The 24,917-nt window shown below is 42.6% G+C and overlaps 1 protein-coding gene across 3 annotated transcripts; it reads right to left on the minus strand.

The window, feature by feature from the left end:
* Positions 1 to 312: 312 nt before the first annotated feature.
* Positions 313 to 23,324, minus strand: UHMK1 (U2AF homology motif kinase 1). Of its 3 annotated transcripts, none has more exons than XM_042924669.1 (8): positions 22,931 to 23,324; positions 21,218 to 21,510; positions 20,263 to 20,454; positions 17,903 to 17,997; positions 14,139 to 14,215; positions 13,890 to 13,988; positions 11,500 to 11,588; positions 313 to 7,275 (listed from the first exon to the last, which is right to left on the minus strand). In XM_042924669.1, exons 1-8 carry the CDS (start codon positions 23,196 to 23,198, stop codon positions 7,129 to 7,131), a joined length of 1,260 nt encoding a protein of 419 aa, XP_042780603.1. In that variant the 5' UTR covers positions 23,199 to 23,324; the 3' UTR covers positions 313 to 7,128. The 3 variants fall into 3 exon arrangements, with proteins under 3 accessions (XP_042780603.1, XP_042780605.1, XP_042780604.1); XM_042924671.1 differs by lacking the exon at positions 22,931 to 23,324 and adding an exon at positions 22,507 to 22,834; XM_042924670.1 differs by lacking the exon at positions 11,500 to 11,588 and having other exon boundaries at positions 7,162 to 7,275.
* Between the last annotated feature and the right edge of the window lie 1,593 nt (positions 23,325 to 24,917).

The following is a 24,917-nucleotide window of genomic DNA, read 5'->3' on the forward strand; positions in this document are numbered from 1 at the left end:
AGCCATCCGACTTGAGAAAAGAACAAGATTAGAACACCAATCTTCCAACTAAGAATTCTGGTTCCTTCCAGGAGAGAAGCCTGTTTCTACGGTATCAAGAACATGTATTCGAAAATGAAAAGTTAACATTTCAGCACCGTCACGCTACTTCTGTAAGTGAAAAACCATCTTCTTCAGAAATGGTTGAGGCTACATGGAAATTTCTCAATGGTAGCTCCTAGTAAAAATGAAACCCCCAAATAAGCGTATTTACCTATTATCTAAACTGGACTATTTCCACTAAGTGCAGGAATATTGAAATGAAAACACAACTCCTTTATTTTTAAGCTTTATTTTATCACCCTTATCAAACACACATCAGAAAGCATATCAACAGTGCATCTTACGGTAAGTCAGTTTACAACAAAACTGAACAAGGCAATTGTGTTTACAGAAAAAGTTTTCGGCAAAAAACTGTACGCAACACGGTCCATTGAAACGCAGTGTCCATAATTTTTAGGTATATAGGAAAGTGAAAAATAAAAGTTCTTTGCTACTCAGCAAGAAAAAACAAGTTTAAAAGACTTGAGTAGGAATCAGGAATTTAGGGATTTCAGAAAAGGACTTCTTGGTACTGATACACATCTACATTTATAGTCCCGTTTAGTTATTAAAAGAAAAAAAAAACAAACCAAAAACAAAACCCAACCAACAAAAACTCACAAATAATAAGACATCACCAAGGACAGGGAACCACAGTGCCAAGAAATGCCAACACCGATATGCTACTGAAAACCTGGTAGAAATGTTACAGACTGTTCACCGTGTGCTGTAATATCCTTGTCGATCCGAGGTGGAGGTAAACCAACAGGAGAGGATACTCCTTTTAACTGGCTTTGGTTTGAGTGATCTTTCACATTCTGTCCCACCAAACCTTCTTATCCAAAACACGGCAAGTGCAGATTTCTGAGGGAAAAGAGTAGCAGATGATAACCTTCACAACCGACCACTCCAGTGCCGATAGGGGAAGCCATCAACTGTTAAAATCTATTGATCGTGATTGGATTTCGAAGAGTGACCAAGGGGTAACAAAGACGGAGCCCTTTTTGGGAAAAAATATCCCTTCTGCCCCACATTTGACACTGGTAAGAGGATATAAAGGAATGTTAAACCATTTAAGATTTTCTCGATAAAGACTTAAGAGTGAAAGAGTCAATCCTGCTGGAAAAGACAGAACAGCTTCACTCTGCAGAGTAAGTATTCTACAGAGATGCAGCTTTTTTTTTTTTAATTATAATAAATAATCATGACTTACTTCCATAAGGTGCTAGAACGCTGCGGCTGGTGCATACTAATACCCCCCGTACCCAATGTGCAAAGGGAAATGCAGAGATGCTTAATCCCCGGTTTCTTTCCGATCCTTGATCTGCATGACTGTCGATGTATATCAAACACACAAAAACTGGAGTTTAAATATTGGTTTTTAAAAATTAGGCCAAACTGAATATGGATATTTAATCTGGGTTGATAAACTCTAAAAATAATTTTCTGGGGAGACAACGATGAGGAATGTGTAGGAAAGGCAATGTTCTATTCTATGCTACAAGCACCACACCTGGATTTTCCAAAATAAATGATCACTTTTAGATCATAAGCTATATGGGAGATTACTAATACCAGTAAGGAAGCCATTTTCCTCCCCTCACCTCTTTTATTCCTTTTCTTTCTCTTCTTGACTCTTAAATTTGGCAGATTTCTGACAACCCACGCTAACAAAATCACACAGCGATACAGAATTCCAATAACCGAAGAGATTCTGCGTCCGTACGCATGATTTACAACACCTCACCACGTCTGCTTTTAACACAGTCCTGACTTTGTGAGTACCAGTAAGAGGGGAGCCTGGAAGGGAAGGCAGCTGCAAACTGGGAGACAGTGACTGGATATAATTCTCTTGCTGACAGTCAAGAGTCTAACAAAATAAGCTCTCTTCTGCACAACAAGGATTAATGGTCGGGTAAGGCAAGTAAGATAGAATGCTTCTCTTTGCCTCTAAATGAAAGTACTGGGAACCTAGGTCATAAAACACACACCAGTTTCCTTTAGGGTACTGTGGAAGTTACTCTGTTGAATAGGAAATAACACCCGGGCAGTCATCTGATCAGTTTCCCATGAATCCCAGCATTTATGGGGATATAAACATAACCGCATGATTACGACAACTCTCTGAAAAGCGCAAGCAGAGCGAATTTAAAACATTAATCCTCATAAGCAATATAAGGGACAACGAAAGTGCTGAGCTGTATATAGGAAGATGAATAAAAACTTTACATCAGGAAAACAAAAGTTGCATAAACTCTCTATCTTATATGCTGAAGATCACCTTAATTACCACCTATAAAATATACAATTTCCTAAATGCTCTCTGGTTTATAGATATTTCTTTTATAGCCCATTTCTCCTATAAAATTGCAGCAAAAATAGTTACAACTGTTTATCTCCTTCTTAAATATCCACAGTACCTGTTGATTACATGCCACTGTGTCAATCTACTGATCATCCTACAATTAAAAACAACAGTGAAGAACACTGAGGTGGGAGAGGTGGCTAAGGGAACAAAACACAACGTCCTGCAGGATCAGGCAGAGAAGCAGCTAACCTTAAACCAAACAAATTCTTCAAATTTCTGGATACTCTAAAAATGGAAATATGCATGTTCCCCTGTAACTAAGAAAATGTAACTTATCCAAATACACCACAAGAGGTTCAGAAGAGTTCCACGTTATAGAGACTCAACATCTTCCCACTCATGGTGAAAGCTTACTAGCAACACTCACTTGGAAGGAGTACCATCTCAAGTAAAGGTGCCTTACTGAGCACCTAAAGAAGAAATGGAAATCCCTTTGAGCTAATCATGACCAAAAGCTGGTCGGCGTGTGACCATACCTGCCAGGAAATAAATTCTATCAGAGAGCGAGAGCAGTTAAGATTTGAAGAAGGAACCTAGCGTTAAAAATGGAACGAGGTCCCAGGAAGAATTAGATTCTGCCAGCTAACTCTGGCTGTCCATCATATGCAATATTGTGGGGGGGGGGGGGGGGAATCAAATATGAATAGTTTCACACATACATAAAAAGGTAAATCAAGGACATTCTGGACTTTTATACTATGTGACTCCATCCAAAAGTTCTTCCAAGGAAAAGGCAGAGGTGCAAGAAATTAGCATCATCTGGGAGCTTTCACCCAAATGAGTTTTAATATTTTCCAGGAAACACAAGGCACTTGCTTAATTCTTTGACTGTCTACACACCCACCAGACTAAAATTTAGTCGTGATAGGATTCCATCTGTACCCTAATCTGAGTAAAGCCACCTAGCATGGAGCCTTGCATAAAACTCTAGGGGAAACACACAGTGAGAGTGTGTCTCCCACGCCCTCACCCAGTAACTATGTTATTGCAGTTACCATCAGTTCCTCTGGCGCTGATTTTCATAATAAATTACACCAACTGAAATATGCTGCGGAGGAAAACGGACGGTGGAAATGATGTAAGATACGCCTAATAAAGTCAGAACACAAGACCTGAGAAGAAAACGATGACAAAATGGGAGTTCCCTGCATCTGATGAACACACCCAAAGGAGCCAGGAGGCAGCACCAGAGTGCCAGGACTGTTTCGGTTATTCCAGAAGGGTAACTGATGCCCTGAGCAGGGGGTAAGCCCAGCGTGATAAAACCGAAACAAACCTTATGGCCATAGTCTCTCTTCGACTTCCTCCACCTGGCAGCACGGTTTCTGGCAGCCAGCACTCCCTATCACAAATCTGCTCAGAGGTTAAAATATCAGTAGAAGGAACATGAATCTAGAAGGCAAGTTAAGAATTCAAGGATATTTTTTTCCTTTAAAGGTTAATTTAACGTATCTCCGCACGCTTTAGCAGCTGGAGTACCAAAAGGAAGGCAATACTTGTCTCAGCGAAAACAAGGGAAAGGAGGAGCAAAACTGTATTTTACGGTTTTTGTTCTAAAAGCAGCCAGTTTGGGCTCAAGGCGGAACAGAGAGGGAATGTCTCTACAGAGTTGCTACACGGATGGCCACAAAAAAGGGGAGACATCCAGTGGTAATAAGGGCAATCTCTTACTGCAAGAAGGCAACTTTAAAATGCAGCCAATTATCTTTTAACGAGGTGTGTCTGAGTCCACCTGCTCTCCTAGAAAGAGAGCATTCAAGTTTTCAAAGTGGCTAGCTGGCCACCTCCCCCAAATGTTTCCAAAGGACCAAAGATTTCCTCCAGAATAATCAGTTTCTATGTCTTTTCTGGGCCAAGAGTGTATCGTGACGACACCACAGAATAATGAGGAACCAGCAAGGCAAGAGGGAAGGAAGCAAAGACACTAACTTAGGGAAAGAAAAACTACCTGAGATAAAATTTGTCCGAAAGAGTAAGGTTTAAGTGACAAAAAGCCGCACCTCTTTACCCTACCTCTCAAAAAGAAAATTCCTAGGTTTTTAATAACTTTGAGGAATCAAAATGTGTGTATATATTTCACCCTAAAAGAATCATAAAAATCACATCTTTTGATAATATTTGGTTCAGGTTTGAGAAAGACAGTAAGATTAAACTTCTTACAGTATCGGGGGAGGGAGGGAGAATCTGCACACGTGATCTTTGGTAGTAATGGGCTAAAAGCTATAAAATCACAATTTACATCACAGGAGGCATCTTTTTTCAATTTGGTGGCTTTAGTATAAAATATTTAATTCAATGCACGGTACTCAGGCTCATCAATTAGTCCCTTGGCCCCCTGAAAATCTAGTTAGGATCTTCCGTAATAAAATTCTACAGTGTCAAACACTACATATAGGTATGAATATATCGGCAATAAGACGACAAAGAATGCCGTGACATTCAGCATCACGACGCTAGCAGCACGTGGCGTCACTAAGCTTAGAAGCTTCCCTGCAGTTCATTTGTGAGGGTTTCTTCTTTGTGGGGGTGGAGGCGGAGGAGAAAGGTACAGGTGCCGACCTGGGATGCCTGCTCTTAAAAAATTCACTTGTATTCCATGTTCATCGGTATGCACAGAAGGACCTGGCGTTTTTAATCACCACGGAAGCTGCTACCCACATAAACATTTATGTTTTAGGAAAGTTTACTTTCCAGAGTACTGGTTATCCTCTCTCGAACTTGCATTTGAAAACAAACCAGCTAATCAATTTCTGAGACGGCCAGAATGAAAAACCACACATCTTCCTTCTAAGGGCACTTACAATTTAATCTTCCCTTGGGGACGATGCCACAAGGCCTTCAGGCAATTCATAAATCCGCCTCTTTATACCAAATTCGGCTTCATAATAAACATTAAGGGAGAGTCCTGAATAATTATGTAACTGTAAATAACTCAAATGTCAAATAGCAAGTGTTTGAATAGGGTAAGAGAATCCGTCCTCTAAAATGTAAATTCTTAGCTGGGCTCTCGTTAACACACACAGGCTGTACGAAGCGGCTTCCAGCAGGGAAAGATATTAAAGGCTTTTTCCTTAGGAAAAAACATTTTTAATTTCATTTAGATAAGGAAACAAGAAAAAAATTCATAGCCTGTATCCTTGTTTTTTTTTTTTTTTTTTTTTGTATAATCAGTGCTTTAAAAAGGTTTCCCAAGTTTTAAACCTTTAAAGTCAACCTACCATAACGTGGGAGGAATCCATGATTACAACTCCTAAAACCACGTAATCAACCCATGTCCACGAAAGCGTGCACACTAGCATCCTGTGCTCAGGGGCACAATGGATTGCTGTAAATCCTTTCGTGAATTCTTGATGAGTTTTTCTTCCTTTCTCCCTCCATCTTATGAGAGCTACACCTTTCCTAACTTCCCTGCAGTCAGAAGCCAGACGGTCTGGGACGCCACCCCTCTGGCTTTTCTTCGACCACGAAGGCAGGCAAAGAATGGGTGAAAAGGAAAAGTAGTAGAGGGAGGGCGATGGCAGAGAAAGAGAGGAAGGAAAACAAGAATCCCGGATTATCCCCTTTCTCTTTGCCTAGTTTTTTTCTTTCCCTTTCCCTTCACTGAACATCTAATTCTTTCTTTTTGACCCACTTCAATTTCCAGCATAGTAAACAGAACTCGATCTTGAAAAATCTTACAATGATCACAGGAAATTCAGTACAGAAAAGATGAGCTAATACAGGTTCTAAAGGAGCCCGGAGGAGGGGGCAAGATACGCGTAGCAAAACTTTTGCTTCGTTCCAACCAATTTAAGAGTTTCAGTTTAACCCAGTCTAGACTCATTTGTTCTGAGCCTCTCAGGAATGAACTATTTTCTCATTTACATTCTATGAGACCAACTCTCAAAAAACATATGTCCTAAGTCTTACAGACATGAAACAGCTAGGAAAGAGACAGGTACAGACTGTATGAGCTCACAAGACTCACACTAGAAAGCACGCCGACTCAAATCTCCTCTAGTCTTTCATTCCCGCACACTCACTCAAACATACAAACTAGACATAAAAATTGTGCAAGATCAAGCATCAGCTTTCTATTTTAAAAGCCTTAATTAAAAAAAAAAAAAGTAGATAGGCTCACTGCAGTTTCTTTAAAGGAATATTCAGTACTACAGTACTCCTTTAAAAAAATTCATAACTCAGTGTTAAGAACACAGTAGGTAATTGCTGCTGGACAATCACTTAACAATTACTGGGAACATCCAGTGCCAGCTATGAGTATCAGTGATAAGGAAGAACCACCTGACAACATAAAGGAATAATCTGGAAGTGATGTCACCGACTCTAACAAACTTGTTAATATTCACTATGACATGATATTATTCATCCTTGCTTCACGATCATGTGGAATAATTAGTATCTTTTTAGGTTACATACTGAAGAGCAGCACTTGGCCTACTGCACAAAACAAAAGGTTGCCCATATGGATGCTCTAAAACCCCTCAATGTATAGCTGAGAGGTCTTGTCCTACTCAGTGCCAAATGTTTGCAAGGCAGTCATTGCTTGAGCACGTTAGTAGGATTAAATAAATGTACAAAGTATTCCCTTAAAATGGTAAGGGGGTACTTCTGCATTCAGATGTAGAATACAATAACCCAGGAAATGGAGGAGAAACAGGAAAGAGTCCTCAGGTTACTGATTAAAGCAAAGTTTGGTACAGATATCCCCTCTTGTAGGCACTCAGCGGGTAGAATGTGGCCACAACAAACTTCCCATCAAACATCCTTCCAGTCAGCAATTTCTGAGCAGCTTTGGAATCACCGGCATTGGCATACTCCACAAAGACCTGTAAGAGGACACAGAAAAGTGGCTTCATTCCCATCAAGACTGCTTTACAACAGGGCTTCTTCAACTCTAGGGAACACGCACGGATCATTGAGGGCACACCTAGGGATCACACCTTGTTACAACGCAGACGTGGTTTCTGGCGCTCTAAGGTGGGCCTGAGTCTCTACAACAGACTCCCAGGGGCGCCCGGGTGGCTCAGTGGGTTAAGCATCCAACTCTTGATTTCAGTTCAGGTCATGATCTCATGGTTTGTGAATTCCAGCCCCACACTGGGCTCTGTACTGACAGTGCAGAGCCTGCTTGGGATTCTCTCTCTCTCCCCCTCTCTGCCCCTCCCCCATGCACTCTCTCTCAAAATAAATAAAGGGGTGCCTGGGTGGCTCAGTTGGTTAAGCATCTGACAGGTCATGATCTCATGCCCCGTGAATTTGAGCCCCACATCGGGCTCTGTGCTGAGAGCTCGGAGGCTGGAGCCTGCTTTGGTTTCTGTCTCCATTTCTCTCTGCCCTTCCTCCACTTGCTCACTCTCACTCTCTCTCTCAAAACACTTTAAAAAAATCTTAAAAATAAATAAATAAAATAAACTTTAAGTAAACAGACTCCAAGGTGATGCCAATGGTGCTGGTCCACAGACCACATTTTTGAGCACGGTTTAGAATATTTCCCTAACTCAGTTCCATTCGGAAAAATCCACAGAAGACAAGTTGGGTGAAAAGTGGACATGCGTTTGCCATGTTCAGAGGCCAAAGAGAGGGCCGAACAGCCCGGAGACCAGGTGTGCTCCCGCGGCATCTCAAAGACAACCTACACGTTCAGAAGCGGCGGGAGGGAAACCTGGTCACGATGCCTACAAGACTCGTAGGAACCATGACTACAATAGGGAAGAGTTTAAAACTAGGTAATTTCCTTTTCCAGAGCCTCAGATTTCCTGAGACAGGTAGAGGATACAGCCTAATAACTTATGTTCTTTTTGATGATCCAAAGTAAAAGTTACTGGGAGACGAAATAATTTGAAGTGACATGTCCTCAATTACCCATGAATTTCTGAACCAGAAAAAGAACAGCCTCATCCTCCTCTCGCTCATTTGTTAAGTCAACAGTCTTCAAACCGGGGTGCGAGCATCCTAGACACTCAGACTCTCAAAGGGAAACCAAAAATAGGCCACCTGAAGGAAATCAATTTCCAGAGTGTCAGCATTCTCTTATACCTGCTCCTAAAATTGGATCCACCAAGAAGTTCAAGGCAGATTCTCCTTTTCCATTTCCCCTTTCCACTTGACAAAGTTACTTCGGAAGGGTATAGAAACCTCCAGGGCATGAAAAGAGACAATTCCAAATATAGTACTTTTGAACCGAATCTTCCTCCATGGGTAAACAAAGCACTATGCCCAGCCTGTGACCGCTCACTCCCCCCCCCCCATTTTTTTATGTTTATTTTACTTGTGACAGACAGACAGACAGACACCCAAGCAGGCTCCATGCTGTCGGCACAGAGCCCACTGTGGGGCTATGAAGCCATGAGATCATCACCTGAGCCGAAACCAAGAGTCAGACACTTAATGGACTGAGCCACCCAGGCACCCGAGTACCAGTTAGCTCTAGCGACACAGGCCTTTTCATTGAACACAAAAGAAAGTGAAAAGATGACGTCCAATGACAATGCAGCTCTTCCTGACTTTTTGTAACCTGATTCTCAGTAACTTCCGAGTGCACACACCAGCGTTCGGTGAGCAGACGTGCACGTCCAGAAGGAGAGCCATGCTCTCTGTGATGCTCCCGGCTTCACAGATAACCGACCTCCAGTTTTACACATTGCAACATTTCAACGTTTTTTTTTTTTTTTTTTTTTTTTTTTATTTTATTTTTGGGACAGAGAGAGACAGAGCATGAACGGGGGAGGGGCAGAGAGAGAGGGAGACACAGAATCGGAAACAGGCTCCAGGCTCCGAGCCATCAGCCCAGAGCCTGACGCGGGGCTCGAACTCACGGACCGTGAGATCGTGACCTGGCTGAAGTCGGACGCTTAACCGACTGCGCCACCCAGGCGCCCCTCAACATTTCAAACTGAAGAGGAAAAACATTTTTATAATTTACTATGAAATTAAATAATTATATCAATTTAATCTTGACTGCTTTTTCTAATTACAAGATGCATTCCACAGTTTAGATTTTAGTGACTTTTACAACATTCTTTAAAAAAACAAACGGTATTGTTAGTTTGAATCGATTATTTGAATGAAGACTGACTTTGCCAACCAGGTAACAGACGTATCAATAACCTACAGAAGTTCCACCCGAGATTCCACGAGTCTATCGGCTGTTTTCATTCTCCTCTAAAGGTCAGTGAGAGCTTGTTAACACAGCATATTTCCTCTCGCTGACGAAGATCTGTTTTTCCGTATCATCTGAAGGCTGGATACTTCTTACCCAAAAACATTCCTCCTGTTTCTCTATTCTGTGCCTTCCATCTCATACTGACCGCTGAGGTTCATGTCGAGTCAGATCATGTTAGTCCTTAATTCAAAGTCTCCAAAGACCTTCCCCGCTGGTTTAGAGTAAAGGTGTCTGGAGTCCCACGAGGCTCACCGCCCCTGATCCGCCCCTCCGTTAAGGCAGAGGTGCTGTAATGCCCCCTCTTTCTCACTCTGCTGGAGCTACACCAACCTCCTCAAACCTGCCAGGCAAGTTCAGGGCCTTGAAACTTGCTGTTCCCTCTATCTGGAACTCTTTTCCTCATCCCCTTTGTCTTTCAACTCAAATGTAACTTCAGCTTGCCCCTCCCTACCACCCAACAGAAACTGCACCCCCCGACACACACACACACACACACACACACACACACACACACACACACACAGCACTCCTTAAACCTCTTCTCCTTAGACCTTTTCTCCACAGCACTTATTGCTACATATCCTTGTGTCTGGTTGTGTCACTAATGTATCCCCGGGCCTAGAACATAATAATACGTGCTCAATAAATACTCCTTGACTACACAAACAGCAATGATGCATTCAGTATGCTCCTGACCCTGAAAGAGATAAATGTTGTTACTACTACCTTGGCAATGATTTTTCACTAAGATCGGAGCAAAATGTCTTTCATTTCTTTTTTCAGTTGCCAAGAATTTTCATATAATATTGAACCAAAAGATAAAAATAATAATCCAGGAGCGCCTGGGTGGCTCAGTTGGTTAAGCATCCGACTTAGGCTCAGGTCATGATCTCGCAGTTCATGAGTTCGAGCCCCACGTCGGGCTCTGTGCTGACAGCTCAGAGCCTGGAGCCTCCTTCGGATTCTGTTTCTCCCTCTCTCTCTCTCTGCCCCTCCCGTGCTTGCACTCGGTCTCTCTCTCTCAAAGATAAGTAAAAACATTAAAAAAGAAATTAAAAAAAAATCCACAACCAGAGGTGACTTCACCCAGCAGGGGACATGTGGCAGTGCTGAGAGACACTTCTGATTGCCACAGCTGCAAAGGGCGGTGGGAGGAAGGCATCTGTTGGGTGGAGGGTTGGGACGCTGCTAAATACCTATAGTGCACGTGACAGCTCGCCCCACGAAGGACTATGCAGCTCACGCGTCAATGGCGTCGAGGCTGAGAAACCCTGTATAGAATAATCCTCTGTTCCAGAAAAGCAGAAATACTACAGGTAGAAGAAAGATCTTCAAAAGACTTCTCTAATAATCTTAGTCAAAAATTTCCGAATCGTAGTTTTAGCCTGTACATTGCATAGATGAAAAAACTAAGGATCATCGTCACCAAGCTGGTCACACGGAGACTGGAACTCAGGTTTCAGGATTCTCGGGCGGTGAACTTTCCTTCTTTAAATTGGCACCAATAATTCCATTATAATGAGACCCTAACCTAAATGGTTTCCTCACCCTACCTAATCGGAACAAAGTAGGCCACGGTATTTCTGTAGCTGACCGTGACCTAAATTAGCCTATGGTACAGCTCGTGTCACTGGTGCTCACAACGGCTCAAAACTAGATTTGATACTTTTGAAGAAAAAAGCCGTAACTGATTAAAAAAAAAAATGCACACCTAGTGCAGAACCTTTGGAAAAAAGCAAAAAGTATAAGAAAATAAGAACATCCATAATGCAAAACTCATAATTTCTAGCAACGTTTCTGGGTGCATCTTTCGACAGAACTAAACAACATTTGTTCAGAATTTTAGTAATCTCTGAGTAATTCTGAAATTATGAAAACGTCCACTTACTTGTCCCCTGCCAGGATTTTCCTTTGGAACAAGGAGAGAGACCACTGGTCCATATTTTTGACACTCCTCTTTTACATCTTCTACAACATCTGATTATGAAAACACATTACAGTAACCACATTGCTGAATTACTAAGCACTCATTATTTAAAAACTTTAAATCATCAAAGAATTCAGGAATCCGTATCTAAGTAATGAGGTCATTTTCTACACCTTCTAAAATTAAGCTTAAGGATAATATAAACTCAAAGCATTTAATACGTCCCACTTTTCCAATTGCTTTTTTCTTCCCCTTCCTGAAGACAACAAAAGTTATCAGTTTCTTCTGTATCCTTCCCTAAATATTATTAAACTTATACAAGCAAATATGATCATATATGCTTCTTTTCGAAGTAAAAAATTCCAATCTTGCCTTTTTTTTGAAGTTCATTTTGAGAGAGAGAGTGAACAAACAGGGAAGGAGCAGACAGAGAGGCAGAGAGAAATTGAGACAGAGAGACAGAGAATCCCAAGCAGGCTCCACACTGGCAGCATGGAGCCTGATGCGGGGCTCAAACTCACAAACCGTGAGATCACGACCTGAGTCGAAATCAGCAGCTTACTGACTGAGCCGCCCAGGTGCCCTCACTGTGTGGTTTTAATGAGCATTTCAGCAGATGAGAATGAAATATAGGAGACCGACTCACATACCCTTTACTATAGTATCCAACTATATCCTTTACCCACTATTTACTGGGCCGACTTGTAAGAGCTGTGTTAAGAGCTATTAAGTTAAATAATTTTTCCCTTTATTCTCTTGATTTGGAATCTCGATCTTAATCCCGATTTGGAATTTATTTTGGTCTAAAGGGGAAGGTTTAATTCCAACGTCCTGTCCCACTCCCACCCAGATTCCAAGACAGTTGTCCCCATACATAGGATTTCTAGCTAAGCAAATTTATCTAACACTAGTGAGCGTTACCTGATGACGACCTTACTAATCAGAGCTAACAAAGGTATTTAATGCTACTATGTTGTCTGTGACACTTAGTTCATGAGATTCTTAAACACTAAGATTTAATAGCAACGTGTAAACACTCGATGTATTTACGTGCAGGAATAAAGTGTTATACAACAAAATACAAAGAAAAGAGGAGGCATAATATGCCCAAGATATATTCAAGAAAGCCCAAGCCTGAGTTTTACAAACAAAATTAGGAGACGGAAGTAGGCGCTGAAGACAGTAAGTAGATCGGCACGAAGGACGTAAGTGGTATTACCAAGAGATTATTTAGAGCCCCTGGTACATCATGACCTGATTAAAACAATGTTGAAGGCAAGACTATTCTTTCCGATTAACAGGCATCCTGAAAAGCTGAGGCTGCAGATTCTCACAACTATTACGGATTCAAACAAATTATGCTTGTGTCATTCGTCAAACAATGACATATAGCCCAGGGACATAAAATAATTTACCCTTAAAGGCACAGTGTGATCAAGTTAGCTTTATCTGTAACGGTTTTAATTTTCCACAAAGAAAATGTTTACTATGAAACAACTGGTATTTTTAAATTGGGTCCTGCTTGAGCCCATTCACCGCTCTGCTTCCAGAACACTCTTTCTAAAACAGAAGTCTGACTGTATCACTCCCCTATTTTAACTTTTTCATGTCTCTTTATTGTATTCAACCAAGCACAAATATTTATTGAGTACTTATTTCATAAGCCAGGGACTGTTCTATCCCTGAGGTATAGGTTCTCTTGTGTCATATTCCAGTGTTACTGTCTCTGGGATAAAATCCAAATTCTTTAACACAGCAAATGAGTTTGCTACAGATCTGTATTCCCGGCTATTTCTTCAGCCTTGATTGACCACTCCCCAATAAGCATCCTAAGATACAACCACACCAAACAGTTTGTTATTCTCAGAACATGCCACGTTTTCTCTCGTCTCTCACCTTTATGCCATTTCCTCCTCAATCCCTCAACTCTTAGCCAAGCAAGTCCGGTTACTAACAAGGCTCAGCCATCACCTCCACAGAGACACCCTCACGGGTCGCTCAACCTGGGTTAAGTACCTCTCCTCTCTGCCTCTGTACACTACCCTACTTTCCGATTTATCAAAACTGTAAGCATTTGTTGACATAAATGTCTCTTGCAGGGGTGCCTGGAGGGCTCAGTCGGCTGGGCATCTGACCCTTGATTTCGGCTCTGGTTATATCTCATGGTTTGTGGGTTCAAGCCCTGCATCAGGCTCTGCGCTCACAGCGCAGAGCCTGCTGGGGATTCTCTCTCTCTGCTCCTCCCCCGTTCGTGCGTGCTCTCTCTCTCTCAAAATAAACAAATAAATACGCTTTATAAGGAGTTAAAAAAGATACGAAAAAAATTAAAATGTAATTTAGGAAGCAGTTACCTTCATACTCCTCTTCATTCTCGAGATAATCATCATCCAGCACATTCAGTAGCCTTAGCACTGGAGTTGGAAGCATCACCAGATCTTCAATATGAGGGGCTGTTGAGGTTCATACAACATGGTTAAGTGTAAACTCCCCCAAATGAATGGATGAACACTAGGCAAAGGAGCATGGGAACAGAAGGTAAGTGAGTTCTGGTGTCTGACCGTCAAATGCCCAAGGAAGAAACAAAGACGCAGGCAGCTTACCGAAAGGAATGCTAAAGAAGGGGCTGCACAGAGCCATCTCAGCAGGGATTCTTCTGCCCGGGTCGTCATGAAGCATGCTAAACACACAGACAGGGATCTTTGTGACTATCGTCAAGTCTTATGAAAACGGAACCACTGAAGACAATTCAAATGTCTAATGTTCACCGCAACATTAGCTAAGTCAGCATGGCTTACTGGAGCATTCATCTACAAAATACACGAATGCTATTTGCAAGTAAGTGGTTCAATAACTCATGATACATACCTAGGACACAATACTATATTTCGATTTTTTATTATTTTTTGAGAGAGAGCGCACACCCGCAAGTGAGGGAGAAGTAGAGAGGGAAACAGAGAATCCCCTAGCAGACTCTGCCCCTTGGCGCAGACCCTGACACAGGGCTCGAACTCACGAACCGTGAGATCATGACCTGAGCCAAAATCAAGAATCAGACGCTTAACCAACTGAGCCACCCAGTCACCCCCAGATACAACTATTTTTCAAATGGGGGAAGAATGGGAAAAAGCATATGCAAAAATAACCATTTTTAGTAATCTTCCTAGAGTATTATTATCCTGAGACTGTTTTAATATAAGGTGGAATAAAACAAATGAGCAATTATAAAATATTCTAACATTCCCTTTGTCCTTAAGAACCAGAATTCCTGACATAGAAAGAGAAAGAGATGTGAAATAAAAGTTACATAAAAACTCTGTGGTCTTGAATTTGAATGGGGAATATTCACATGAACTCTGTCCACTTAAAAGGCCTAGAAACAATGACCATCCCAGTAGCAATGAGTATCCCCACATAATTTCTTTTAATGTTTATTTACTTATTTTGAGAGAGAGAGAGAGAGAGAGAGAGAGAACGAACCAGCAGGGGAGGGGCAGAGAGAGGGGGACAGAAGATCCAAAGCCGGTTGTGCATCGTTTCTCGGCCTTTTGGCTAAGACCAAGCGCAAAGCGGGCTCTACGCTGACAGCAGAGAGCCAGATGCGGGACTCGAACTCATGAACTGCGAGATCATGACCTAAGCAGAAGTCGGACGCTTAACCAACTGAATCTCCCAGGCACCCCTAGCAATGAGTATTCCCAAAACTCAGATTGTGGTTTTAAAATACTACTTCCTACTAAAAGAAATCAGGCTTCTCGGAGAAATGGCTATTTCCAGGTCTGGGGCAGGAAATGTATAAGATGAATTGGGAACATCTTGTTACACCAGATAGCAAGGAAGCTATAAAAGATAATAAGGTCAGAGACACCTCAGTGGCTCAGTTGGTTAAGTTTCCAACTTTGGCTTAGGTCATGATTTCACGGCTTATGAGTTCGAGCCCCACATCGGGCTCTGTGCTGACAGCTCAGAGCCTTGAGCCTGCATCAGATTGTCTCCGTCTCTCTCTGCCCTTCCCCTGCTCATGCACTCTCTATCTCTCAAATATAAACATTTCTAAAAAATTGAAAAAAAAAAGATAATAATGTCTGCAAAATCCAACTTACACATGCTGACATTCATCAAAGATGGGCAATTTTAGCTTCAATTAGGATAAGAACTGCAATGGGTTGCAGTTACCAAATAATGATACTTTGAACTTTCAAAAGGGAATGATCCCCTTTGGAGGATGACAGAGAATCAACGCATTATGAAAACCAGTGAATAGAGAATCAAGCGTTTACTTTGTCTTTGGTTAACCAAATGAAGCACGAAGGACAGAGTAAGAACATCAACGTTCTACAAACCCTAAGAAAGTAATGGAGCTGAGCATTGAATGGTAACAGTTTCTAATAGCTACGTTATGCGCCTCCTTAATGAAAAAACACAATACTATCTGTAGTCTTGCTCCCCACCACACACCAAAATCAACCCTCTAGATACAACTACCAATTTACAAGAAATAAACAGATATTCATTAAACTATACCAGGGTAACACTGTCAGCAAAATGCAGACTGTGACAGCTATAGCAAGCCACCAACAACCCAATAAATAAGGGAACAACAAGTAAATAAGGAGAAAGCGGGGTAGGAAATGGAAAAGGACCTTTCAGATTAAAAGAAACTTAAAAAGGATTTTTTTTAGAAGAGCAGCACTAAACCATAGTGTTTAAAGATGCATACTATAATGAAAACAAGGACGTAATTGCCATAATAGTCAGGGTAGTGGCTGCTTTCAAGGAGGAAGAAGGGTTTAAGATTAGAATGGGGACAGAGGATTTCTGGGGTAGCTAGCAAAGTTCTATTTCTTGACCTCAATGATAGATACAACAGTATTCCTAAGGATTCATTAAGTTACACATTTGTTTTCAATATCTGTGTTTTATTCTACAATAAAAAAGGTTCAAATAATTTGCATGCGTACATAGCAAAATATGTGGAAAAATACCGAAAAGAAATATACCAAGTGCTAACACTAGAAAGTAGGTTTATAATTTTTATTTTGCTGATCACAATTCTCTGTAGCTTCCAAATTTAGTATTTGCTTGTACAATCAAGGGGAAAAAAATCCCAAAGTCAATACCAGAACTTACATGATCTGATCTGACTTCCAAGTTACAACGTATTACACAGTCTCACAATGCCACCTTTTCTATGAAAAATGCAACTTGTAAATCTAATACCAATCAGATAGTAACAGCTATTTAAAACCAATTTGTAAAACACACACACACACACACACACACACACACACACACACACACAAGTGCAAGTAAAATTGTAAGTCCTTATCTGGGTAAATTCTGTGGACTGTAATGTTAATTTCCTGGTTTTGACATTGCACTACAGTTACGTAAGATGTTACCACTGGGGGAAACTGGGTGAAGAGTACACAGACCTCTTTGTAACATTTTTGCAACTTCCTTTGAATCTGTAATTATTTCAAAATAAGAAGCTGTTAAAAAAAAAAAAAACAAAAAAAAAACAAAAAAAAAAAAACACACCGAAAACCCAAAACCTACTTGGAAGGTGGTAGGGTTAATATTCCAAAGAAAGAATACTGACTTGATCAAAAGATCTACTCTTTTGCAACACAGTAATTATCTTGTTCACTTCTGGCCCATAATGAGAGAAACGTGAAAAACCAACTACCTGATAATACACATGATGTCTTATTTTAAAATATCTAATGTTTTGGACCTACTCAGGAAACAAAACCATTATTTCTGTCCCCACAGTTTTCCACGGTAATTATTTAAAGTATAATGCATAGCTACCTTATTTTAAACGCTTTTTGGTTGTCCAAAAGCAAACTCAGTCTTTAGTTAATAAACACTCTCTTTAAAAACCTACTTTCGGAGGGCGCCTGGGTGGCTCAGTCAGTTGAGCGTCCGACTTCAGCTCAGGTCATGATCTCGCGGTCCGTGAGTTCGAGCCCCGCGTCGGGCTCTGTGCTCACAGCTCAGAGCCTGGAGCCTGTTTCAGATCCTGCGTCTCCCTCTCTCTCTCTGACCCTCCCCCGTTCATGCTCTGTCTCTCTCTGTCTCAAAAATAAATAAACATTAAAAAAAAAAAAAAATTTAAAACCTACTTTCAAAAAGACCCTAGAAGAAACAAACAAAAACAAACAAAAACCTAATTTCCATCAAGTATACAGGACTGCCAGAGCTACAAGAGGACCGACGTACGGCTGCCGAAAAAAGCCTCTACGCGATCACCAGAAATAATGTAAATCCTGTCAGTAAAAGCAAACAAGCAAACAAACAAAAAAACCCCACATTCACATAGTACACGTACACATTTAAGAACTTTAAAGCACACATAACGTACCTTTTGATAAGGTCTCGTAGGTGATAGGCTGGAATTGCGGCATTCACCACGGCTTTACTGGCAAATATGTGATCGATAATAGCGGAACTGTTTGCCTAAAAAAAGAGAGAGCAGTCTTCCTTCAGTTATTCCGCTCAGTCTGCATTTACGGAGTACCAGGCACACAGCACTGTACTATTTGGTAGGTAAACGCAACAGAAGACACTTCTGAGAGCTTACCACCTGAATGTGCGTAACTCTGAGCTTCTAGAGGAGGAACTTTCTTTTCTCTATTCTCAGCACCCAGCATAGTACCCGGCACTCTCTATGAATAGTCACTAGATGAACAAACACGAACAAATGCCAAAGCAACCACATAAGAACATAGTTAAATACAAAGTGACAATGAATGTGTGACAGTTGGGCTGGAGTGTCTTAGTGAGGAGTCTTTAACTGGTTTTCAGATACAAATAAACTATGAAAAGAAAGCAACGTGGTATTTAAAATCTGGATCTGCCATATTCATAGTTTAAATCCTGGGGAACATTATGAGTTCTCAGAGGGTGGAAGGGTAGACACGAGGAAAAAGGCCTGATAACACCCTTATCGCTAAAATTTTCTGAATACTTACTACAGGCAACATGCTATGCTAAGAAGTGGTATCATTTATTTTTTAACCTCAACACTTCTGTGAGAAAAATACTATTATTATCCTCGATTTACAGAAAGTACACGGTGGTTCAGTTACCCTAAATAACTTAGAAAGCAGCGGAGGCAAGATACAAATAGTCTGACTTCAGAGCCCAGACTCATACTCGTTTGGCAATTTTGCCTCCACAGAAGGTGATTAAAATACAAAATACTGTTTTTATTTAGGAAGGGTGAACACGGGATTTTATTAACGCACATCATGCCTCCAACTTGCATACAAAATGCCTGAATGTGACCTAGTTCTGATCAGCTCTGGACCAAGCAGATACAGCCTAGCGGTCTCAAAGACAGTCAAAACTAACACAAGGAATTGATCTGTATCTGGGATAGCACCGAACAAAGACTACTGAGCCTCTTGACTGTCTGAAAGTACCAATGTGCAACAATGACTCTAGTTTTGCTTGCATGGCAGCATTTTTTGCCAAAAGTAAGCATTAGGTACACCTGCAAGACCATGAAAGCATTCCTTCCAGGGATACTTCCAGAAATAGAAGACTAGGGGTTGAGAAGAAATAAACCCTATGTGGTACAAGAGCCATTCACCAACTATATATTACAAGATACTCAAAAAACACTTGTTGGGGCGCCTGGGTGGCGCAGTCGGTTAAGCGTCCGACTTCAGCCAGGTCACGATCTCGCGGTCCGTGAGTTCGAGCCCCGCGTCAGGCTCTGGGCTGATGGCTCGGAGCCTGGAGCCTGTTTCCGATTCTGTGTCTCCCTCTCTCTCTCTGCCCCTCCCCCGGTTCATGCTCTGTCTCTCTCTGTCCCAAAAATAAATTAAAAAAACGTTGAAAAAAAAAAAAACACTTGTTGCAGAATATCAGAACCAATGATTCCTAAACCTGGTATTATTTAGCAACCTCTAGCCTAAAGGGGAATGATACCCTCACAACACTGCAGCCCCACAGTACGTTTGAAAACACAGTGAATTCCTAAGTTACGAACATACATAAAGTTCATTCTTATGTCAAGGATTTGGAATTTAGAACTCATGTTCCCACAACAACAATGCTCTAAGCAGCACTCACTTTACCGGCATAGTTCATATACGGAACATTAAGTAAATCTAAAACACTGTGGAACTGAGCACGTTCAGAACACTAAACTCTGCCTAGGAAGAAGAGTATGGGGCCCAGGTCTGAACATCCAGGCGTACGATCTGCCCCAAGTGGCTATTTATATGTCTGTGCCTCCAGTTTGTCATTTGTAAAAGAATGACCAATATGCTCTCTGATGATCCACACAGAATTGCGAGGAAATTCAGCGAGGCTGTGCATTAAAATACTATGAGGCATTAACTATAAACCTTTACGTAAACATCATTTCACTTATAATGTACTCCTGCATTAGTAATAGTTTAGGACGTAATATAACTAAATTACTAAACAAAAATCCCTTCTGCCTTTTTGGAAAAATGCATGTATTCATTTTATCGAGCACGTTCCTGGTTAGTCTAGGCACCGGGCCCCAGGCTAAGGTCAGCAGGCGTGCAATCCTCACGAGCACATCTGTGTCTAGGAGAATAAACAGTAGCACTTAAGGTACCGAAAACGCAGGAAGAGGAGTACGTGAGAGATGAAGCAAAGAGAGGCCCTGGTGAGACTCATTCTAAACTGCGTGCCTTTAAGTTGGAATTAAGGATCCCAGACGAAAGCACTGGTGCAGGTTACCTTCCATTCCTGAGATCTGACTGTATGTTTCAGTTTCATTCCTGAGAACATCTCCAGTAAAATGATTCCTAGGCTCCAGAGATCCACGGCTGAGGTGCACTCCGTGCCACTCTGCAGGCCGGCCTGGGCCAAGCAATTCTGCAGCTCTGCTTCTGGAGCCCGGTACCCGTCTGTCTGAATATACTTCACATCCTGAAGAAGAAGAGTCAGTATCGCGACCAACAAAAGACTGTTCACTTTCCTGCCATCTCGACCACGTATTTACTTCTCTAAACGTGTAATAAACCACCGCCAAACCGAATGCCAACAAATCTGTAGTCCTTGCCGACCCCAGTTATTTGGTTCATTAACCGAGCAGTTCTCACAGGCAAACTGCACGCTTTCCACACAGCTGCTCATTTCTTTAGATAATCTCTTGCCTGTTGGGCACTGCTGATAAATAAGGACACTCTGCAAAGAGCTGACAAACCGTGGAGAACGGAGGGTCTGCCAGAACTGTCACGTGCGTTCTGCCATGAGCCCCAACACTGGGGACGCCGGTAACAGTAATGACCTGTTCATTACCCCACCTAACCCAAATACACGTCCTTTTTTTCACATGGTGGCAACGAAATTCTTTTCATTTGCGTGACCCCAAGCCGCTTCAGTATTTTAGAAATATCTCTAAGAGTCAGGGCGCCTGGTTGGCTCAGTTGGTTAAGCTTCTGACTCTTGGTTTCGGCTCAGGTCACGATCTCACGGTGGCGTGGATTCGAGCCCCGTGTGGGGCTCTGCACTGACGGTCCAGAGCCTGCTTGCGATTCTCTCTCTCTCCCCCCCTCTCTCTCTTTACCCCTTCCTCCCTCCTCCCCCCACTCTCTCAAAATAAATAAACTTAAATAAAATTTAAAAAAAAAGAAAAAAGAAATACTCTAAGTGTCTACCAAAGCACTCCTATTATTAAAGTATTTCTTACCTGATTGCCTTCTTTGAAGCTAAGTCCAAAGTCAATGAGTTTAAAACATTCATTCTCTGCACTCCACAATATGTTCCGTGGTTTGAGGTCTGCATGGACATAACCCTCATGGTGAAGAAAAGCAAGGGCCTCCAGAACATCCCTGGCACAATGCTGTATCATCCACATAGAACAACCCTGATGACTGGAATATAAAAGCAATTCCGAAACACTGACATCCAGGAGTTCAAGCAACAGACAGCGTGATGGCACATTCGGAGAGAAATGGATTGTAAAAACTCCATACAAAGTCACTAAAAAAAAGAAACAAATTATAATGCTTTCAAAACGAGACTCAGAATAAGTCGCAACACAGATAACTGCAGAACACATTTGGGATACCCTAGATAAGGAGAACTCTGATGAGCAATTGAGCTTCCACTGTAATTTCTTTTTCCCCAAAATAAGATTTTTTTTGGCAACCGGATTATTTTAAAATGAGAAAATCTTCAACAGCTCATTACTGTTCAAAGATATTAAAGACGGCACACTAATTCAAACTGTATCACTAAGCATTCAGTGATGGGTGAATATGCACTCAGGGTACCAAGCAAAAACGATTAAAAGTAAAATCCAAATATTATGGACTCTTAAGATAGATGTGACACCATGTGAAAACAAAATTGCAGATTGGTTCTTGATCCAAAACAGCACTCTGGGGGGTACAGGTGAAGGGTAAAGCATTTGACCGCAATATAGTACTCTGTAATCTAAATATTAAAAACAGGATAAACAAATAACATTTAAAAGAGATTTAAAAGATTTTCAAGATGACAACTTAACCTAATCTTGCAAAGACGCAACAAGTCCTTAAGCTTGCAAAAACTACAAAAAAATTTCCCTCTCAAATACCAGGGTTATATACATCATCTAGCAAGCTTTAACAAAAAGGGGGGCGGGGGGGGCAACACTAGTGGTGATGAAATTCTTCTCCAAAATGGTAACATGAACAAGGTCACTCTTCAAATTACATATCGATTATGCTTGCCGGGAAGTAAGACATTTATTTATTAGCCAAAGCTCTAACTAACTATATACACTCTGTTAACGTAAGGACAGCCAAGGCTGTTTTCACAGATCGATCATCAGTAATCATTACCTAGCTTACCTGTCTTACATTTTGAATACCTAAATCGTGCAACATAGACTTACCAGGGTAAAAGTATAACGTGTTCCTAATTCTCATACTTCCATAAAGGATCCTATGTTAATACTGAGTCATTTCTCCCAAATCCATGCTAAATACGTACCAGGTAACATCTGTATGAGTTAACAGCATTTATCACAAGCCCTAGGAGTATTTCTCATCTTGCACTGGTATGCGAAGATTCAAAAATTTCCATACAAGACAGGAGACATCTAGCAAAGATGGGCCTCCTTTCGCTAGGAAAGATAACTCTATGCTGGTAAGTGCAGCATTTTCTGATGAGACCCGAAGCAAAGCAGAACTTAACTGAGCATCTATTACGTGACACTGGGCTAAGCAGACCACCAACTCCACCCTCCTGCAGACAGAGTGAAGGGGGATGGGAGAAGGGCCAGGATCGGGGGAACGAGAGGGCCAGGCCCACGCCTCCCGCCTTAAGGACGGAAGACGGAACGCCAGGCTGAGAGAGGGGGTGTACCACCGGGCTGGGACCTGGGCAAGAAGGGAAGGGAGGCGGCGGCAATTACCGATGTTCCTGTGACCCTGCAATTGCTCCAGCGCCGCCCTCTCTTTGCGGAAACCATACTCGGCGGCCGAGGCCGCAGCGCCGGTGGTTCCGGGCGGTAAGAACTGCTTGAGGGCGCCGGGGGGCGAGCCGGGAGTGCCGCAGCAGCGCACCCGATACACCGAGGCCGAGGAGCCGCTCCCCAGGCGGCTCTGTACCTGCCACAGCCGCCCGAAGGCTTCCAGAAACCGCGGCGGCTCCGCGCCCCACGCGCAGCCGGACCCCGCCATCGGGGCGGACGGAGGGCGCTGGCACGGGAGCTGAGGCGACGCCCGGGGCAGGCCGGCAGGGCCCGCGGTCACATCCCCGCCTGCCGGACCAGCGGCTCCGCAGGGAGGGGCCTGCAGCCGCCTCGCCGACTGCCGAGACCTCAAGCCGCCATGACACCGGAAGCCGAGAGCGCCGGGCTCCAGAAGCCGGAAATGGAGGAAGAGCCAATCGTGCAGGCCCGAGGAGGCGGGCCCAGAAGGGGCGGGTCTAGAGCTGAGCGGAGGAATTAGGTTTCGGAGAAAAGTCTGGAGCCTGAGCTGCTAAACTCTGCGGGGTGCTCCCTGCTTCTCAGGCCGACGCTAAGTGCCTTTCCTGAAACTGAGACTGGTCCTTTTTCTCGCGGAGGCGCGCCCCTCACCACTGGGACCCTAAGGGGAATAAAGCCCAGCCTATGTTTCTCCTAGACGGCAGCCCAAGGGAAATAGCCCGGTTACTGCAGGAAGGGGTTTGTCACGGCCCCCACCCCCTTGCGTGTGATCGGAGCAGGCACAGTTCTGGAAGCCCAGCTTCCGTGCCCCTTAGTCCACCTTGCCTGTGACTGCCTCATCAAAATGCATCTGCCCTGGGCGAGGCTGGACCTTGTACAAATTTTTACGTTTTATGTGTTCATTCTCTTGCTCGTTTAATAAACGTCTACTAAGTAACATTTAGCAAATATCAGGAGTATCGATCCACAAACTGAGGTGTGCAATAAATGTAGCCTTCCCTATTTTTCTGTCGTTCAACTTTCCCTATTTCAAGCTCCATTCAGACGGGGTGGCAGAATTGAGTTTCAGACAATTTACCCCCATCTCCTTTTCCTCAGGTGTTGTCTAAGTTCCCAGGCGGGTCTGGTGGCTTATGTGGTGCAAAGTGGAGAGGCTGAGGACCCACCTGCTCTTTGGTAACCTGGGTCATCACCTTGTCTGCTTGCTGCTGAGATGGGCCTTATCTCTGTCTACACGGCCCTTTTGGGGTCTGGAGTAGGGAGAACTCTGCATTCTCCTGAAATTTCTAACAAGCATTTTTCTCTATGTGTAAAGTCCATACTAATCTTGGGCTCTTGAAATACAAAAAACAAACAAACAAACAAACAAACAAACAAAAAACCTCACAGGCTTCTTCTAAGGCAATGAGCACAGCTGTTTATCTGCTCGTATAAAGGGAAGAGAGGGGTCCCTGGGTGGCTCAGTCTGTTAAGCATTGGACTCTTGATTTCGGCTGGGGTCATCATCTCACTGTGGGTTCAGCCCTGCATCAGGCTCTGCACTGGGAGCCCACTTGGGATTCTCTCTCTCTCTCTCTCTCTCTCTCTCTCTCTGCCCCCACCCCCCGCTCACGTGCCCTCTCTCTCTCTCTCAAAATAAATTCTCTTACACTGTGATGTCTTCTCATCGCTCCTTTGCTGACATACAAGGTAAAGGAACTGAATTGTATGATTGAGCCACATTCAAAAGTGGTACCCCACCAACGGAGCCACCCAGGCACCCCCTATTTACTGCTGTTTTAAGTTGCTAAGTTTTGGAGTAATTTTGTATGTAGTAATAAAACACTATAAACTAGAAAGGAATAAATAATTAATATCTGCAAAACTTAATCTTATTACAGAATTTTTTTGTAGACCAGTTGCATACATTTATGCTCTAATTAGCAAAGAGTACATCACTTGCAATACCCGTATCAGTATAAGGCATTATTAT

Source organism: Panthera leo, chromosome F3 (genome assembly GCF_018350215.1).
Source record: "Panthera leo isolate Ple1 chromosome F3, P.leo_Ple1_pat1.1, whole genome shotgun sequence".
In the NCBI taxonomy this organism is placed as follows: Eukaryota; Metazoa; Chordata; class Mammalia; order Carnivora; family Felidae; genus Panthera; species Panthera leo.

Excerpts from the sequence above, each read along its gene's own strand:
- UHMK1 (XM_042924669.1), bottom strand. The coding sequence starts at position 23,198 with ATGGCGGGGTCCGGCTGCGCGTGGGGCGCGGAGCCGCCGCGGTTTCTG. Across the intron at positions 20,455-21,217 it reads GCTTCAAAGAAGGCAATCAG|GATGTGAAGTATATTCAGAC; the intron begins GTAAGAAATACT and ends CTTCTTCTTCAG. Across the intron at positions 14,216-17,902 it reads CTACGAGACCTTATCAAAAG|CATGCTTCATGACGACCCGG; the intron begins GTACGTTATGTG and ends CTGTGTGTTTAG.